Source organism: Sminthopsis crassicaudata, chromosome 5 (genome assembly GCF_048593235.1).
Source record: "Sminthopsis crassicaudata isolate SCR6 chromosome 5, ASM4859323v1, whole genome shotgun sequence".
Lineage (NCBI taxonomy): Eukaryota > Metazoa > Chordata > Mammalia > Dasyuromorphia > Dasyuridae > Sminthopsis > Sminthopsis crassicaudata.
The window spans coordinates 287,497,213-287,516,695 of record NC_133621.1 but is presented as its reverse complement, the minus strand read 5'-3'; the positions used below and the strand labels follow the sequence as shown (position 1 = coordinate 287,516,695).

Below are 19,483 nucleotides of genomic sequence, written 5' to 3'. Positions count from 1 at the left end.
TGTCATCCTGTCATCACTGGCACAGATTTGCCAGGTTACTTGTTTCCCAAATGTCATATTGGCATCTGGGTTTTGTTGGTACTCCTACTTGTGTTGATCAATGCTATTCCCATACAAGTACTTAGGACTATATTTCAAATGGCTGCCTTTACATATATATATAATAACCGCATAGACTTTTAGCCATCAACCAAAGCACCTACCGCTCTTGCGAATTCTCTCTTCTAACAGATCAGTATGCCCCACAGGAAGTTTCTTGTTGAAAATCTCTGCTGAACGGAGGAACATGGCTTCAACTGCAGACCCCTTCAGCAAGGCAATCTGATCTTCATGGTCTAAAGTTTGGAATCCTGGAGAAAGAATGAGATTGAATTTTTTTCTCTCAGTACATGGCAAACAGTAGATGCTTAATAAACTTATTGATTCATAATAATATCTATAATATCTAAATTTTATTTTAGCAAAAAGGCAACTATGTGGCTTAGTGAATAAAGTAGGTCTGAAGTCAGAAGATTCATATAAGTTCAAATCTGACTCAGACACTTACTAGGTGAGTGATCCTAGGCAAGCCACTTATCCTTATTTGCCTCAGTTCCTTATCTCTAAAATGAACTGAAGAGAGAAATGGTAAACTAATATTTCTGCTGAGAAAATCCCTAATGGGTTCACTAAGAGTTGAACATGACTGAAATGCTTGAACAACAAAAAATAATTCTACAATTCTACTATATGCCAGGCACTGAACCAAATGCTTTCTATTTATTATCTCATTAGAGCCTTACAACAATCCTGCAATAGAGGTGCTATTATCATTCTCATTTTACAAATCAGAAAGATGAAGCACATAGAGATAAAAGTGACCATAAATATCTGATGGTGAATTTGGACTCGGATCTTCCTGACTGTAAGTGCAGTGCTCTATTAATTGTGCTTTTGGCCTAGATTCAAGGCCTTCTACTTTATGGACCCAAACTATCTTTATTCACAATGCTACTTTTCTTATACTCTCAATAATCCCTTAAAATGACACTTTACATATTCCTCTGAATTTATTCTTCCTTTTCTGTTGTTTTTTTTATATCATTCATTTTTTATACCATTTTATATCATTTTAATACCATTTTATACCATTTTTACCAAGTTAAAACTAACTTTCCATCTTGCCCTTGCTAAAATTTGAGCCAATAACGATAATAACCAAGAAAGGGGAGAGATTACATGGCTTTTGGGGTTCCTTGCCACCAACCAGGTGAGGTCTCTTCCTTTCCAGACTTCTTGTAGTATTTTCGATCTCCCTCCTGTACTGAGATTCTCTTGATGTTATAATTGTTATTTCCATGTTTTAATTCTACTATTACATTGTCAATTCTTTTAGGGATATGTCTTATTTTCCACTGTCCCTTAGCACTCTTCATAGAATGTTGAATTACTTAGCCTCCTTGCCTCAAATTTCTCCCTCCTCCATCTCATCTTTTCCACCAAAATGCAGGTTTAATCATGTCACTCCCCTATTAAATAAACTCTAGATTCTCTATTGTTTCAAAATCCAATATAAGCTTTGTTTTCTAAAAGCCCATCCACAACTTGGTTGTGGCAACCAAGAAATGGTAAATCATTTTAGTATCTTTGCTAAGAAAGTCCCAAATGTGGTCATAGAGAGTGACATGACAGAACAACAAAACTATGCCTTGGTGTATTTCTAATTGTAACAGATTTTTGTTTTTCATTCTCTAGTTGGAATAATAACCAAGAAAGTATTTTACTCTTGAAATGAATTAAAAGAGTCATAGTATCCACTCCCAATGGAGAGTCAAGAGTCCTAAGGCATCCCTTCCTCGACAGATGACATATCAAGTTCTAAATTTAGCTCTGGATGCCAAATCTGAAGACACCAAAGATCTGCCAAGTGTCAAGAGGAAGATAGCCAGGATAGCAAAGAGCCTACGATTCATGCCATGAAAGGAGCCTGATTCTAATGCTGCAGATAAAATGACTCCCATGCTGTCATGGAAGAAGGATTATATTTGCTTGGTTGTAAAGAAAAGCTAGGAGTGATGTAAGCAGCAAAAAAAAAGTATACTTCAGCTTGATAGAAGGAACAATTTCTTAAAAATTGGAGCTGTCCAAAATTAGGATGGATTTCCTTGAAAGGCAGGGTTTCTACCTCATTGGAGCAAAGATTGGATGACCATAGAATACAAACATTTATTAAGTACTTACTAGGTGGCAGGCATTACAAACATTACAAATATATAGAAAAGCAGAAACATGGTCCCTGTCATCAATGAGATCTTTCTTTAATGAAGGACTCAGCACTGACACAACTGTATACTTACAAGTATACCATACACTTAGAAAATAAGGAGATAATCTCAGAGAGAAGGCACTAGATCAGAGGTCCAGGTAGGAGAAGGAAGCTGGGAAATACCTGTTGCAGCAGGTAAGGTCTAAAATGTGTCTTGAAGGCAATCAAGGAAGGGATGAGAAGGTTGTTATATGTCCGGTATATTGTGTAAAGGGTACTTTTTCTAAGTATGGATTAGACTAGATGACTTCTGTGAAATTTCTCTGTAGTTTGATATGTCAATCTGCTTTTTTGCAGTTTCCAAAACTGCTGCTAGTTTTGAGAGATTTTTATTTGTATTTTATTTATTTATTTATTTTTGCTGAGGCAATTGGGGTTATGTGACTTGCCCAGGGTCACACAGCTAGGAATGTTAAGGGTCCTATGTACTTTAAGCATTTCATAATATTAATCTAAGAATTGCCATTAGAGTCAGGAAGTCCAGAGTTCAAATATAGCCCCAGACAAATACCAGCTGTGTGATCCTGAATAAGTCAATTAATTTTTGTTTTGTCTTAATTTCTTTAACTGTAAAATTGGGGGAAAGCACCTCCCAGAGTTTTGTGAGAATAAAATGATGGTGGGTACTTAATATACTCTACTTCCCTCCCCCCACCCCACTCCCCAGCCACTTCCTTCCCCTTTATTAATCTGTCAAAGAGATCCATGACACAAAAAAAGATTAAGAGCCTCCTGAATCCTAAAAGCAGGCTTCTGAATACTGGGTAGACCTTGATTAGAGAATTAGTGAATCGATATAGATAAGAGACCCTGGTATGAGAAGTTTGCTTTGATGCAATCTGTGTTGAGAAGGGAGGCCACCTCAATGAGGTCACTGTATTGTGATGGTTGAAGTATTTTACATGTAGAATGCTTAATCTGATCAACTATTTCTTGATTCTAAAGCAATGAGCTATCCAGGTTCCAGCTTTTTCTAGGTACCCTTCCAGAAATTGCTAAAAGAAATGTCCACATCCTCCCTTCAATCCCCCGTTCATCACTTACAACTTTCATGAATATGTAATCTTGTTTTTTGATCATGAGGGATTGTCTTCAACTCAATTAGCATATAACAAATTAAATTCATCTTTCAGAGTTAATAAAGAAATGAAAGAATGTTCACGTTTCAATGATAAGTGAGCACTTTCTCCCCACATCTTATGAATTTTGCCCAAGCCCACGTAGATCCTAAAAGCTAGATGCAATGAAATTAATAAAATAACATCACAGGCCAAGAGAGAAAAAAAGGCAGATTAATATGTCTAACAAAAAGTCTATGTAAAAAAAATAGCTCTGCCTGCCAGCTGGAAATATTTCAAATAGTGGTGGTATAAAAGTTTTGTCTCTTATACAGCAGACAAAGTGATATCCCAAGGCACAGATCCAACCATGTCACTCCTTTGTCCCCAAATTACCAATGGCTCCCTATTGCCCCTAGGACCAAATATGAATCCCTCTCTTTGACATTTAGAGCCCTTCACAACTTGGCTTCAGAGTACCTTGCCAGGTTCATTACCTAGTAGTTCAAGCACTCTACCTAGACTTCAAGCCAATTGGCCTTTTTTAATTATTCATCATATACTACATTCTTTTTCCCACCTCCACGCCCTTTCTCCTAATGACCTCTGGAAAGATTATGGAATGTTCTTTCACCTCCCCTCAACCTCTCAGTGAGATGCTTCAGACCTGAGCTCCCACACCACCTCACTCTTTGAGGAATTCAATTTGTGAAAGCCCACAAATGCAGTATTCCCACATGAAATAACTCTGTATCTCTTTTATATACATGTATTTCTTTGTCCATGTAGTTATTGTTCCACTAAAATAATATAAAATAGTGGAAGGCTGAAACTATTATGATTTCTTTCTATACACCCTCAGCCCATAATCTAGCCCAATGCTTCTTAAATTCTGGGTCACAACCTCATAAAGGGTCACATCATAACTGAATGTGGAGCGTGTGAAAAATTTGGCAACAGTAAAAGATCAATTATTCCACCAAGATTTAATTATATTATCAAGCTTCATTTTAATGGTCAAGCTTCATTTTTTCCATATATGAATGTATTTATAAGTACTTGAGGAAACCAATGGGTGACATACCTGGTAATTTTTTTGTGAATTCCACAAGGACCTGCACGTGACTGGTAGCCATTTCAGTTAGGATGAGAAAATTCTCTTCTGCACTGAATTCCTCTTTTAACTAAATATTAAGAATAAGGGAAGCAAATTACAAAAGTCAAAATAAACAGTTGGGATGATATAAAAAATAAAGAAGAAAAATTAAATCAAGTTAAAAAAAAATCTCATCTCCAATTTTAAAATGCTGTTTCTTAGATTCTAACCTAAAACTATGTCAAGCTAATACTGATATTAGGTTAATATGTATGATTTCTTGCTGGTCTACTGTGAAATTTTGCTAATTAGATCTTATTATCTAATTTTGATTTGTCATATTAGATAAATTCAACTGCCAAAGGTTGCTGGCCCAATTTTCAGAAATTTTACTCACAATTTTATTAGTTATTTCTTGAGGCATCCTCTGCTTTCTGTAGGCATCCATAATATAATGCAGAAGGTTCTGTTGGTCTGGAGTAAGTTCTATTTTCTCCTATACTGGCAAGAAAAAAAAATTCACAAGGTTCAGTTTTCAGTTTCTAAGTGTCAGGTCATAAGAGAGGACAATCTTTTGGTCTTCATATATATTAATAGATGGGTGTTTATTAAAAAAAGAAAAAGAACGGGGGTGTGAGTTCTGATATATTGTGCCAACGGACATTTGTTATACTAATTTGGGCAAGTTATACAACTTTAGAATGACTTACTTTCCCATCTATAAAATGGGGTTCCCACTTATAATCCATGGTCAAACTGAGGGGTATCATAAGAATAAATTATATGGGTCAAAGGATATGAATAGGCACTTTGAAAAGAAGAAATCAAAACTATCAACAGTTATATGAACAAAATATTCTAGACTACTATTGATTAGAGAAATGCAAACTAAAACAACTCTAAGCTATCACCTCACACCTATCTGATTGGGTTATGTGAAAGACAAGGCAAATGACAAATGCTGGAAGGAATATGGAAAAACAGGGATATTAATGTACTGTTGATTGAGTTATGAAGTGATATAATTATTCTGGAATATCATTTGGAATCATGCCCAAAGGATAATAAAACTACATTTTCAATTGTCTAAGCAATAATAATAAGTCTGTATACCAAAGATATCAAAAAAAAAAAAAAAAAGAAAGAAAGAAAGAAAAAGAAAAAGAAAAAGACCCATATAATTAAAATTAGTTAGAGATTTTTGTGGTGGTTAAGAATTGGAAACTGTGGGGATGCCCATTAGTTGAAGAATGACTAAACAAATTGTAGTCTATGACTGTGTTGAAATACAATTGTGTTATAAGAAATGAGGAAGGGATGAAAAGACTTATATGAACTGATGCAAAGCAAAGTGATCAGAATCAGGAGAATATTAAACACAGCAACAGTGACATTATAAGGATGATTAACTCTGAAGGACTTAATTATTCTAATTGAATTGGTAGAACAAATTTCCTTTCCAGGAATTCCATCCACCATTAAGTTGGTGAAAATGAGCAAACAAAAAGTATTACTAAGTAATTCGAGAAAGCAATGATTTTTAATGTCAAATTTTTATTAATACTCTGGGAAAATCCTTAAATAGTAAAAAGCTATATTATTACCCTAGTTGTTCCCTTGTTTTACTTTATTGTGAAATGTAAGCTCCTTGAGGATAGGAACTGAATCATTTTTTATCTTTATATTCATGGCACAATGCCTGTCATATTGTAATTACTTAATAAATGCCTGTTGATTTGTTGATTTGGATTTACCTATCTATTAAATATTATATCTTTCAGTAGGATATGGGCTCCTTGAGGGCAGGAACCATTTTTGATACTGTACCCAAAGCACTGATCCTTGTTCTTGGCACATAGTTAATACTTATTAATTGATTGACATTTTCTTCTTCAGGTACTTGTTGTATCCCTCAGAAGAAGGTAAACTCAAGGGCAGTGACTTTTTCATTGTTAGCACTCTATTGCTAGTGTTTGGTACCTTATAGATGCTTAATAAATGTTTGGTGAATTAAATTGAATTTGGTGTGTGAATAATCATTACATTTTATGACACAGAACTATGATGAATATTGGAAATGCTAAGAATTGTCATCATTGCCTTATTTTTTCATTGAATTACCAAAAACCCACCCTAAAACAACCAGTTTTTATAATTGGCAAACCAGCTGGATCAATCAACAAAACAGGTTTGCCTAGATTTTCTTCAATGGTTCAGGAAGGCAGCTTGATGTAGAAGATGATATAATCAATCTTGGGTCAGATATACTGGGTTCAAATCTTAGTTCTTACTATCTCTTCTGGTCTTTGACAAGTAACTTGACCATATCAGGCCTCTAAAATGGGTTTTTACATTAAAAAATAAGTTTTTATTGCCTTTCTTAGCTCCTGAATTATACAAAAATTGGTAGAAGGCCAGATATGTCTTTTGAGCCATGCAGTGGTTGTTCGAGTTATTTCAGCCATGTCCAACTCTATATGAGCCCATTTTAGGACTTTCTTAGCAAAGATACTGGAGTGCTTTAACATTTCCTTTTACAGATAAGGAAAGTGAGGCAAAAACGGTTAAGTGACTTGCCCAGGGTCACATAGCTAGTAAATATCTGAGTTTAGGTTTGAACTCAGGAAGATGAATTCTCCTGACTCTACATCTGGCATTCTGTTCACTATGCAACCTAATTGCTAGGTCCATTTATGTATTACTTTTGTCTATCCCACATCTCTGCCAATTTAATTTCCTTTCCAAATGCCCTAAAAGAAATTGAGCAGTTTGAGTAATTTTTATTGTATCCAAATTGTATTGCGTGTAAAATTGTGTTATATATGATAAAATTGTGTATTATATATAAAATTTTATTGTATACAATTCTATTGTATCCAACCTAGTCATTAGTTATATTCCACACATAACAGGAGTATGATAAAAGGCTATGATGTAAATCAAAAAAGCATTTTCATCTAACCCCTACAGGAAAGGAATCTCATATTGACAAGTAATGAGTTGGAATGAAGCAAAGGAACAACCATGAAAATAAGCATCCCCTGAAATCATGATTAAATTTGATTACCCTGTATGACTTGGTTGTCGATGTCACCTGTCTCAGGTCAGACCCTTCATTGTCTTCATTGGCTGACCGATCAGAAGACGGCTTCACATTTTTTCTCAGTCGTTTAGATTTACATTGGATTTCAGTTAGCAAGCCTGAAATATTTTTAAAAAATACATGGACTTATAGACTTTATTAGTCACAGAAGATGCTGTTGGGAAGAGTCATGGATGATCATCCATCATCAGAATGGACTGTTTTATTCCAATTATTTCAACCTTATGACATGGAGGTTGAAAGACGAATGAATGAAACGAATACAGAAAGAAAATGAATTGCTGAAAGAAAATAAATCAGCTGGTTAAAAAGATTAAAAACTGAAACCAATTCAATTCAACAACTTTTATTAAGCACCTACTATGTGCACCTATTATGTGCAAGCCTCTGGTTGATGCAAAGACCAAAAAACAAAACCACACTTGCCCTCAACTAGCTTGTAACACACAAGGGATTATAATATGTAATAATGATAATAGTTAACATTTATGTATAAAATTATTCATTTTCTCATCACCACAAACTCGATGAAGTGGTACAATTGGTCTCTCCATTTTTTAATAAGGAAATTGCATCTTAACTAGTTTCCCAGCTAATAAGCATCAGAAATAAAATTTGAATCTAGATCCTTTTTCCCTCTAGAATCTCAGAGATTCTTAACCTGGAGTCTGTGAATTTGTTTTTAAATAATAGTTTGATAAGAGGATTCCAGTATAAACTGGTATTTTTTTTTTGTAATTCTGTGTCTTTTATTTTATCCTTTTAAAAGCTAGAGATCATCTGATGCTGCCAAAGTGACACAAAAGGGGATGAGAAATCCAGCACTGAACCAACCTGCAGATAGTCATTGCAAAGGATACATTTTCTAAAAATTCATACAAACCAATTTTCAGGTGAGTGGATTAATAACCAGAGGGATACAGTTATTGCTTAATAAATAGCATGGGTTAAGTGACTTGCCTAGGGTCATACAGCTAGTAAATGACTGAGGTCAAATTTGAACTCAGAACAAAGAATTTTCCTGACTCCAGACCCAATGCTCTATCTATCCATTATGGAGCCATCTATTTATATAGACCATTCCAAAATACATCTCTGCCACAATAAATATTTTTCTGCACATATTTATTTTCACCATGATCATGGTTTCTAGAAGAAAAAAAAACCTCCCCAAATCATATTGAAATAAGTACTGGACTGGAGTTAAAATCATCAAAATTTAACTGGGTTTTAGATTGGCTGCTATTAGAATGTATGTTCCTTGAGAATAGGAACCGTATTTTTGTTTTATTTTATCCCTACCCAGAATGGCTGGCACCTAGTCAGTGGTTAATGAATTCACTAACTGGCTGAATGTTGTGTTTGCTAAAGTTATTTGTTTCCTTCTCCTGTCCCCATAAGAGACCAATGAAATCTGTTTGGTATGAAGCAATACTCTGTGGTTTCCAAATTCTGAATGATGAATTGACCTGGATGTAATCTGGTGAGGGAAGGGGGAAGTGACATTGATGAATAACTGGAGGCTTTTAGAGAAATGGATTTTTAAAAAATCATTGGGAACAACTGAGTATGGGGTGAGCGTGGTAGGGAGGGAACTTCCCTTGGCCCTTTGTCCCGGGCTGAGTGCCAAGATTAAAGGTAGTCTACTTTAGGGAAATTCCATAAACAAAATCTATGAAAGCCTCCAAGTCACAGGTGGGTGGTTGCAAAGAAACAGGTCTCCATGACGACCTTGGAGTTCAGATAGGAAGGACCAAAGTTTTTCAGTGACCAAAAAAAGCAGGAAAGCAAGCAGTGGCCAGGGCTTAGAAACTATAAAGGCCTATCTGAACCTTGTACAAAGTACAAAGACTTAGTAGATACAGACTTCCAGTTTTACCCCCTCCCTCTGGGGTTTCTAATGCTTTCTTGAGATTTATCAAAGTTTCAAGATTCTTCCCCCTTTTCCCCCAACATACACACACACACACACACACACACACACACACACACACACACACACACACTATTGGGGATATGGAGATAGTGGAGATAAACAATAGAAAATTCATATCTCTTACACATCTAATTTGAACATTGGAAAATTGAGCAGCAGGCAGCTAGGTGGTTCAATCAGAATCAGAATACTGCAGGCAAATAAATAGTGCAATGGACAAAACACTGGACCTTGAATCAGAAGACCTAAATTCAAATACATTTTTACTGTGTGATCCTGAGCAAGTTGTTTAACCCTGTTTGCCTCAGTTTCCCCAGGCACAAAGTGTGCTGGAACTCAATATCTTTGTCAAGAAGAGTTACATATAACTGAAATGATTAAACAACAAAGATAATTTGAAAAGCCACAAAACATGTTCCTTAAAGAACAGATTTAAGTTATTCAAAGTGGGGCAGAGGATAGAATGATGAAACTAGAGGCAAATTCAGTGAGTCCATCTCTCATGTTACATGTAGGAAACTGAGGATTAGGAATGTGTAAATAACATGTAGTAAAAGGCACAATCAGGATTTGACCTCATGTCTTCTTACATACTGCCTTTTAAATGCTGTTAGTTAGCAAGACCTGGGGTGGAATCCTGCTTCTGACACTTTTAGCTAAGTAAAAGCCAGTCCTTTAAGATCAATCTGTATTTAGGGCTTATAATATCTGCAGGATTCCTCTTACAGGGTTGTTGTGAGGTTCAACTGAGATGACGACTACAAAGTACTTTATAAACCTCATAACATCATGTAAATGGCAGGTGTTACTGCCATGACAAAGAAACTCAATCCAAGAAGATGGGATCTGGATGTATACTCTATGATCCATGACCCAAGTTTCCTAGCCATTCTACAGATACTCCATCTGTCAACCCTGGGCATTTTCTCCAGTCTGGGACAGTCATCCTCTTCTACTCTCACTACTGACCTCCCTGGCTTCTTTTAAGTCCTAACTAAAATCTAGTATTCTACAGGAAGTCTTCCCCAACAACTCTTAATTCTAGTGCCTCCACTTTGTTCATTAATTCCAAATTATCCTGTATATGGCTTGCTTTGTACTTATGTATTTATTGATTGTCCCCTCATCTTAGATGGTAAACTCCTTGAGAGCAGGAACTGAGTTTTGCCTCTCTCTGTATCCCCAGTATTTACACAGTACTTTGTATACAGCAGACACTTAATAAATGTCTATTGATCAATTGATTGATGATGCCATATCTGTAATTATTTAGTTACTTCTAGTTGTAGTTCAAACTCTCCTTCTACTGTTAGAAACTCATTTCTGTACTCTGTCATCTGCTGAACTACTGAGATCAGTATTAGGAAGAAAAGCCAGGAACAGAAATGCCAAGGAAGTCTTTGGTATTGCAAATGGACATAGACATTATCAATGCCCTTGAAGAACCAATTCTGATTCTTGGATACTACAAAATAAACCAAAAAGAGGTTAATTGATCTGGCAATAATGAAGTCCAAAGCAAAACTCAAAATGGTTGATAATCCTTAATAATTCAGTTCTGTATAGTTATAAATGCTTTAATGCATCAGTGTAGCTCACCAAATCACTTTTTCAATTTATGTGACATTTTCCCATGTGAAATTGAGTTTAGATGCCAAGCCAACTTATTTCCTAATTTTCTCTACTCTGCTATTTACTAATCTGTGTGACCTTAGGAAAATCAATTCCTCTCTTTGAATTCTCATCTCATCTCGAAAACGAATAGTTTGGATTAGATCACCAATCAGGTCTCTTTTGAATCTAAAACTCATGAAAAAAAAAGTTGTAGATTGTGAGAATAAAGATGTGATGTTCATGTAGGTTCTGGGCATCTATCTACTACTATTGTTTTCTTGATGTCAGAAATATAAAGCTGTGCTCTCTTTAGCCACATTTGATTGTTTTTTTTTTTTTATTAATTTTATAATTATAACTTTTTTTTTGACAGTACATATGCATGGGTAATTTTTTACAACTCCACTTTGTTCATTAATTCCAAATTATCCTGTATTCTGGATTTGAACTCAGATTCTCCTGATTTTAGAGTCTGTGCTCTATCTTCTGCACCATCTAGTTACCTCTATCTTAATTTTTTTTATATCTTGCATTCACTTCTGTTCTGAATTTTCTCCTCCACCCCCTCCCCTAGATGTCAGACAGTCTTATACATGTTAAATATGTTTTAGTATATCCTAGATACGTTTGACTGTTTTGATGAAAGGGATCTAAGAAATCTTTTAGTCCAGCCTTTCCATTTTATAAATGACTAAACCAAGATTCAGAAAAGTTACATGATTTGTCTGAGGTTAAATGTGTGGGCAAAGCTTTGATTCAAAACTAGGTCATCTGGTTCCAAATTCAACATCCTTTCCACTTAATCATGTATCATAATAAAGCAATGTGGTCATATTTGTGTAACCTGACAAAAGAAATATAAAACAAAATTTCAGACTATTTAAATTCTTGGTATAGAGTGGAACTGGTCAGAAAAAAATTAATAAAATGATCATTCTCCATCTGCTAAACAAAAAGTATTATTCATTCATTGGAAAATAATCATTTAAGTGTTCATTATATGTGGAAAATCCAAGATTCAGTCTTGGGAAGATATAAAAAAAATTAAGATAGAGGTAACTAGATGGTGCAGAAGATAGAGCACAGACTCTAAAATCAGGAGAATCTGAGTTCAAATCCAGCTTCAGACACTTGATAATTACTAGCTATGTGCTCTTGGGCATTTAACCCCAATTGCCTTGGAAAATAATAATAATAATAATAATAATAATAATAATAATAATAATATATAATTGTTAGATCTCAGTTTCCTCATCCATCAGGAGTTCTTATCATCTTTGGGTCATGGATCTCTAGGGTAGTCTGGTGAAACTTATAGACCTCTTCTCATGAGAATGACTTGTTCACACTTGATACCAGCAACATCAGAGTCAGGATTTGAACTCAGGTTATATGACTTCAGAGCCAACATTCTTTTAGTTGTTTTTTATATAGATATGAAAAGCATACATCATTCATAAATTAGATATTTACAGTCCTACTCCCTGCTATAGCTTAACTCATAAATTAAGGAAAATCAAGATTTAAGTTAGAAATTAGTAAAAATAAAGATTTAGTATTTTTTTCCTCATTCAATTTCATGGAGTCCTTGAAAGCTATCCATGTATCTGTAAATGATTTCAAAGGTTTCTCTTTAAGTTCAAAAAATGTTATGATCTGAATGAATAAAAATTGATATTTTAAAACACTTTCAGATTTTGAAAATTTTATATATATATATATATATACATACATATATACACATGTGTGTATAAGTATTTATATACATATACATGCACACACACACACCCTTTGGGCCTTTCAATAATCCTGTGAAGTATGTGCTATTATTACTCCCATTTCATAGATGTAGAATAGGAGAGTGAGGGAAATCAGATGACTTGGCCAGATAAAACACAGCAAACAGAATTTGAACTCAAGTTTTCCTATTATCAAGCTTATACATGTATCCATTCAGTCTTATCCCCATGCATCACCTGGGATCTTCAGCTAACATTAGTCCTTTCTTCTAAAGGATTCCAATACTTTTTATCTATCTAATCTAATCTTCCTCTTTAATATTCTTATGAAATTAATATGGTTTTCCACTTTACAGATGGAAAGACAGTCCAAGTGACTGTCACATAGTCATGGTCTCTAAGACAGATGTAGGACTCAAACCAGGACTCTTGAATACCAGATTAAAGAAACACTCATCCCAAAGCATGCTGGGGTATTGGGGTAAGAGGGGAAAGAAGGAAGGAGAGATGGACTCAATGGCATTGTTCAGCTGTGGATAAGTAGAAATTTCCTCTGAGATTCTGGAATTACTATAGTAAAGGACACACAATGCCCTGAGTCCAGGAATTCTTCACCAGAGGTCCATGGATGCTCATGGGCTTTGTAAATTGATTTGAGGGGAGTTGTAAACTTGGATAGAAAAAAAATTGTTCATTTTTTTCCCATTTTCTCTGAATTTTTCTTTAAAAAAATTAATTTACTTAAAATTTAAATACAAAATAGAAAAAAGAAAAAAATAGGGGAGAAAAAAAAAAAAAACATTGCCATGTATATTTCCCTAAAGTTTGGAATTCCTATGTAATCCTATGTGTTTTATATTATGCATTTAAAAACATTCTGAGGGGCAGCTAGGTGGTGGAATGAATAGAGGACCAGACTTGGAGTTAGAAAGATCCGAATTCAAATTTAACTTCAGACACTTGACTGGTACTAGCTGCATGAATGTGGGCAAGTCATTTAACTACTATTGTCTTGCAGATAAACAAATGAATGGATGACTAAATAAGTAAACAAATGAATAGATGAATAAATAAATGAGTAGATAAATAGATAAATAAGTAAGTGAAAAATGAAAATATTCCACAAGCTTCACCAGACTTCCAAAATAGGACAAGAAACAAAAAAAAAAATTTAAGATCCTTGATCTAATCCAACTCCTTTCATTTTACAGATGAGGAAACTGAGAATAGCAACATCAGTCAGGATTTGAACTCATGTTAGTGACTTCAGAACCAATATTCTTTCAGCTATATATTTGTAATGTTGGAGAAACTGAGGCACGATAGAGATTACAGACTTTTTATTTTATTTGGGAGGGAGAGATTTACTGGAGGCAGAGCAGAATCCATTCTGCCTCCAGGACTGAATGAGACTATCTCTCCAAGAATCCAGCTTCCCGGAATGTGAGTTCTCAATGACATATATATGACTCTAAGCTCAGGTAGACAAAAGCAGGGACAGAGTCAGAACACTGAGAGCAGGAATTTCCAGGCAGGGACCATCAATCCAATTCTGACAGATTGGGGGGTAGGACCATAAATTCTTACAAACTGGGAATTAAGGAAGTGTCCAGCTTAGAGCCAGGAAGTCTGGACTTAGAAGTATAAACAATCCCATTAGGTATCTGAGATAGGACATCTGGAGTCTTATCTTCTAGAATGTCAGATCTCCACAGCCCTAATTATCTCAGTTCTAATGGGCAGAAAAGGAGGGTTTCAACCAGGGAAAGTGAGGCAGAATACTTCAGGGAAACTGAGGCATAACCATTTAGGGAAATGGAGGCAGGACAATTTAGGGAAATTGAGGCAGGACAATTAGTGAAACTGAGGCAGGTCCATTAGGGAAACTGAGGCAGGACCATTAGGGAAACTGAAGCAGGACGATAAAAGGGAACTATGGTACAACATATTGTATAGTACGAAAAGCATACATCATTCATAAATTAGGCATCTACAGGTCCTACTGTCTTGCTATAGCCTAAAGGAAGTATATATACTTGGACATCTCTAATTCCCCTCTCAGTAGTTCTTAATGTTTTGTATGTCTTCAGTCCCTTTGATAGCCTAAGGATTCCTCAGAACTACATTATTAAATGTATAAAATAAAGTACATACAATCACAAAGGCAAATGATCGCAATGAAATACAGTTATTAAAATGTTCTTAAAAACAGAGTCACACAGGTTAAGATTCTTAAGCAAACCCACCCTGAGAATCAATTTCTTTTGTTTAAAAATTAATCCAGGGCTCTGGATTGCCTGCTGTCTCTTTCCAAGAACTCCCAAGTGTTTCTGGCTTCAGTGACCAGTTTCAAGCTCCCAGATCTTAACATCTCAAAAAGGCTTGGCATTTAGTAATATTTAGTTTTAAATTTTAGTTTGTTTTTCTATTTCTACTCAAATCAATAAAGGCTGTATTGCAGAATAATATGTATTGATAATATAACTGGAGATCAGATAAGAATAAGGGAAGAATAATAGAAATCTCCAACAATAAAAAGTATGAGGCAGCTAGGTGGTGCAGTGGATAGAGCACCAGCCCTGAAGTCAGGCAGATCTGAGTTCAAATTTGATCTCAGACACTTAACACTTCCTGGCTGTGTGACCCTGGGAAAGTCACTGGCACAGAAAAGGATAGATATAAAAATAGTGATTTATCCTCAAGAGGTTCTATGGGTTATTGGTAAAAAGGAAATTTGTAAAGTTAATTACAAATACAGCATTTTTAACGGAAAAAAAAATCAAATCAGATAATTTTTATTATTTTTGACTCCTATTTAGTAGAAACTCTGTTCTAATAAATATTAAGCATTAATCAATGTTAAGAACACATGAATTCATCCAAGATGGAACTCCTAGTGTGGAAATTACAAACCCAGACACAGATGATAGTTTCTCTATAATTCGTCATTTTAGTTGTGAAGATTCTCATTCATCACTGATAAATAAAATAAATAATAAGAATGTCAATTTTTCTCTCTCTTTTTCTTTTCTCTTCTCTCTCTTTCTCTCTCCCTTTTCCTCTCTCTCCCTTTTCCTCTCTCTCTCTCCATCCTTCCTTCCCTTCCTTCTCCCTCTCTGTCTCTATGTCTCTGTCTCTGTGTCTGTGTGTGTCTGTCTCTCTGTCTTGCACTCTCTCTCTCTCTCTCTCTCTCTCTCTCTCTCTCTCTCTCTCTCTCTCTCTCTCTGTCTCTGTCTCTCTCTTTCTAATGACAATACCAGCTATACCATTTGTCCCCTAGAACTGTTTGGGGGCACTGAAAGATTGTTTTGTTCAGTGTCACACAGTATGTAACAGAGGAAGCCAATTGATTCTTGGAATCAGGAAGTACTGAGTTCAAATATGACTAATTTACAAGTGGTGTGACTTTAGAAAAGTCACTTCATCTCTATATGCCTCAGTTTGCTCAACTATAAAATGGGGATAATCGTCCTACCTTCCAGGAGTGCTGAAAGAACCAAACAAGGTACAATGTGTAAAATTCTCAGTACAGTGCCTGCTCCATAATAAGCACTTCATACATGTTTGTTTCTTCCCTCCTCAGAATTTGACCCTCTACTCTCCACCTTATTCCAAGAGGGAGGAGAGAAAAGTTCCTTTAATCTTCAGATACATAAAACAAACAATTAAATAATGATCATTTAATCTTAGCAAAAGGTGACAAAATAATAATAATAACTAGCCCTCCTATAATGCTTAAAGGTTTGCAAATATTATCTCATTTGATCCTCACAACAGCCTTAGAAAATGGGTGCTATTATTATCCCCATTTTATGATGGAAATTGAAACAGGAAGTTTTTAAGTGACGTGCCTAGGATCACACAGCTCAGTTCTTCCTGTTTCCAGATCTAATTTTCTGTCCACATGGATAGCTGCTAAATAAATAAAATTAAAGTTTTTTTTAATCACCAGATAGAAAATGTTATTGAGATTACAATTAAATGTGAAAATAGCCACAAAGTGAAGGTTTAAAATTCCTTCCTAAGGATTTAGCCATTTGAGTATATCATAGTATATCATATTAAAAAAATAACCTAGCCATAAAAATTTTATAGGACTCCTCTCTCCATTTTTACTTTATGGGAAAATCCCCTATTACTCTCACAACATAAGAATCCAAACTCTAGGTTAAATGGTTGTCCAGAGAATATCTTATTTGAAAGGTTTTCTTTGCCCATCAAGGGGAATTTGGATCAATAAATAATAAGGGCCATTCCTCCTTTGCATCCCTAAACATATTTGGTGCTATGCCTAGGGTCTTTGTGCCAGGGTTCAAACTCACTCATGTTTAAGAGATGAGCTACCCGAGATCCCTAGCCCTGCAGTCCCTGTTTCCATTGCAAGACCAGATTCAAATATCAGCACCTCTGATGGATCTTTTGTTCTCCAGATGCCAAGATGAGAAAACGATCATCAGCTTTAAAAGTTTCATGGGGCTGCAGTTGGGATCATTTACATTGACCTCTTTTTTTTTTTCCCATAGGGCTCAGTTGTTTCCTCCTGAGATGTCAATGTGACTTCCCACTATTGTACCCTGTGCACAGTAAGCTGAGGGTCACCTTCCTGAATCTATTATTCCCTATGACAGTTATTCGGATGACATTTGTTTGTCTATTTACATTTTCAGCAGGAATAGAGACTATCTCGGAATCTGGATGCTTTCTAAAATTTACAGACTGGAAAATTAATTATAGACGAGTATGCATTCCAAATAGGGATGAGATTACTGTGCCCCCACAAAGCTGGCAGTTAATACAGCATCTCTATCAGATTGATGGACGAAATTATATTAAAAACTCAGCGTGGATTAATTTCCGGTGTGAAACTCTGCCAATTGGTGCAATGTTATACTTCAGCAGGTAGAGTTCCCCTTAAAAGGAATTCGTTTAAAACTCCAGACAATTCACTATTAGCTCTGAAGGAAGTGAGGTATAATAGATAGAAAGTTGGACTTGTGAGTCAATAAGACAAAAGTTCATAGTCTACCTCTGACATTTACTCCCTGTGTGCTTCTGGACAAATAACTCACTTTCTATGAACTATAGACAAATTAGATAATGTTTCCAAATTGCTTTGTAAACTTTACAGCATAATATAAATAGGAGGAGCAAATAAGATAATAATTGTAAAGCACTTAGCTTAGTATATGGCATATAGTAAGTGCTATATAAGTATTAATTCATTATTATTATATCGATCAATCAACAATCACTTATTATGTATCTGGAAGTAGATTAAAAGCCAGAGATAAAAAGAAAGGCAAAAGATCTTTTGAAGAGTTGACATTCCAATAGGGAAGACAATATACAAAAAAAAAAAAAAAAAGTTATATCTCTATGATATATACAATGTGTTAGCTATTCTTATTAAAGTACACAAACATTTTATATTTTATATTAAGCAATAAGTCAGAAACCTCTAACTTCAGCTAATTGAAATCTATAATTTTGTTAATGCAGATCATAGAGCATAGAATTAGAGTTGGAAGGGATGATAGAGGTATCAACCAGCACATTTTACAGAAAACTGAGGCATGGAGTGATTAAGTAAATGGCAAAACTAGAATTTGAACCTGTAAAGTTCTTTGAGTCTATTGGCAGAATTCTTTCCAATTGTGGTACCTTGGAGGCAGGAATATCTGAATTAAGTTCCTCTCCTGACACATATAGGCTGTGTTTTCCTGGGGAAAATCACAGAAAATCTTGGTGTTCTATTAGAACTTCTTAAGCTTTTTTTTTTTTTTTTTTTTAACCCATGACTCCTTTTTGTCTAAAAAAAGGTATATAGGTATATAAATAAAAGTATATAAGGTATATAGGTATTTAAATAAAGGTATATAAGGTATATGGGTATATACAGTATATAAGAGACATACAAATCAAACTTACTGATAATAAATTATAATTTTGTGATCCCACATTTAGTTATGAGACCCCATATAGGGTCATCAACCATAGTTTAAGAAGCTAGGCTTTAGATGACTTTCTTCTTTCCTTCCTTCCTTCCTTCCTTCCTTCCTTCCTTCCTTCCTTCCTTCCTTCCTTCTTTCTTCTTTCTTTTCTTCTTTCTTAGGGTCATCAACCACAGTTTAAGAAGTTAGGCTTTAGATGATTTTCTTCCTTCCTTCCTTCCTTCCTTCCTTCCTTCCTTCCTTCCTTCCTTCCTTCCTTCCTTCCTTCCTTCCTTCCTTCTTTCTTCCTTCCTTTCTCCCTCCCTCCCTCCCTCCCTCCCTTCCTCCCTTCCTCCCTTCCTTCCTTCCTTCCTTCCTTCCTTCCTTCCTTCCTTCCTTCCTTCCTTCCTTCCTTCCTCCCTCCCTCCCTCCCTCCCCCCTCTCTCTCCCCCCCTCTCTCTTTCTCTCTTTCTTTCTTTCTTTCTTTCTTTCTTTCTTTCTTTCTTTCTTTCTTTCTTTCTTTCTTTCTTTCTTTCTCTCTCTCTCTCTTTCTTTCTTTCTTTCTTTCTTTCTTTCTTTCTTTCTTTCTTTCTTTCTTTCTTTCTTTCTTTCTTTCTTTCTTTCTTTCTTTCTTTCTTTCTTTCTTTCTTTCTTTCTTTCACCAAAGCAATTGGGATTAAGTGACTTGCCCAAGGTCACACA

At 35.2% G+C, this 19,483-nt stretch overlaps 1 protein-coding gene across 2 annotated transcripts in view; it reads right to left on the bottom strand.

Moving 5' to 3' along the window:
* The window catches only part of NR1H4 (nuclear receptor subfamily 1 group H member 4), a 50,820-nt gene that overhangs the window by 12,650 nt on the left and 18,687 nt on the right, over positions 1-19,483 (bottom strand). For both annotated transcript variants that reach the window (XM_074271344.1, XM_074271345.1), the window contains exons 4-7: positions 7,527-7,660; positions 4,857-4,955; positions 4,448-4,547; positions 204-350 (exon numbers count right to left, since the gene is read on the bottom strand). In XM_074271344.1, the coding sequence (XP_074127445.1) occupies positions 204-350; positions 4,448-4,547; positions 4,857-4,955; positions 7,527-7,660 (480 nt within the window). The remainder of the gene's footprint in view (positions 1-203; positions 351-4,447; positions 4,548-4,856; positions 4,956-7,526; positions 7,661-19,483) is intronic.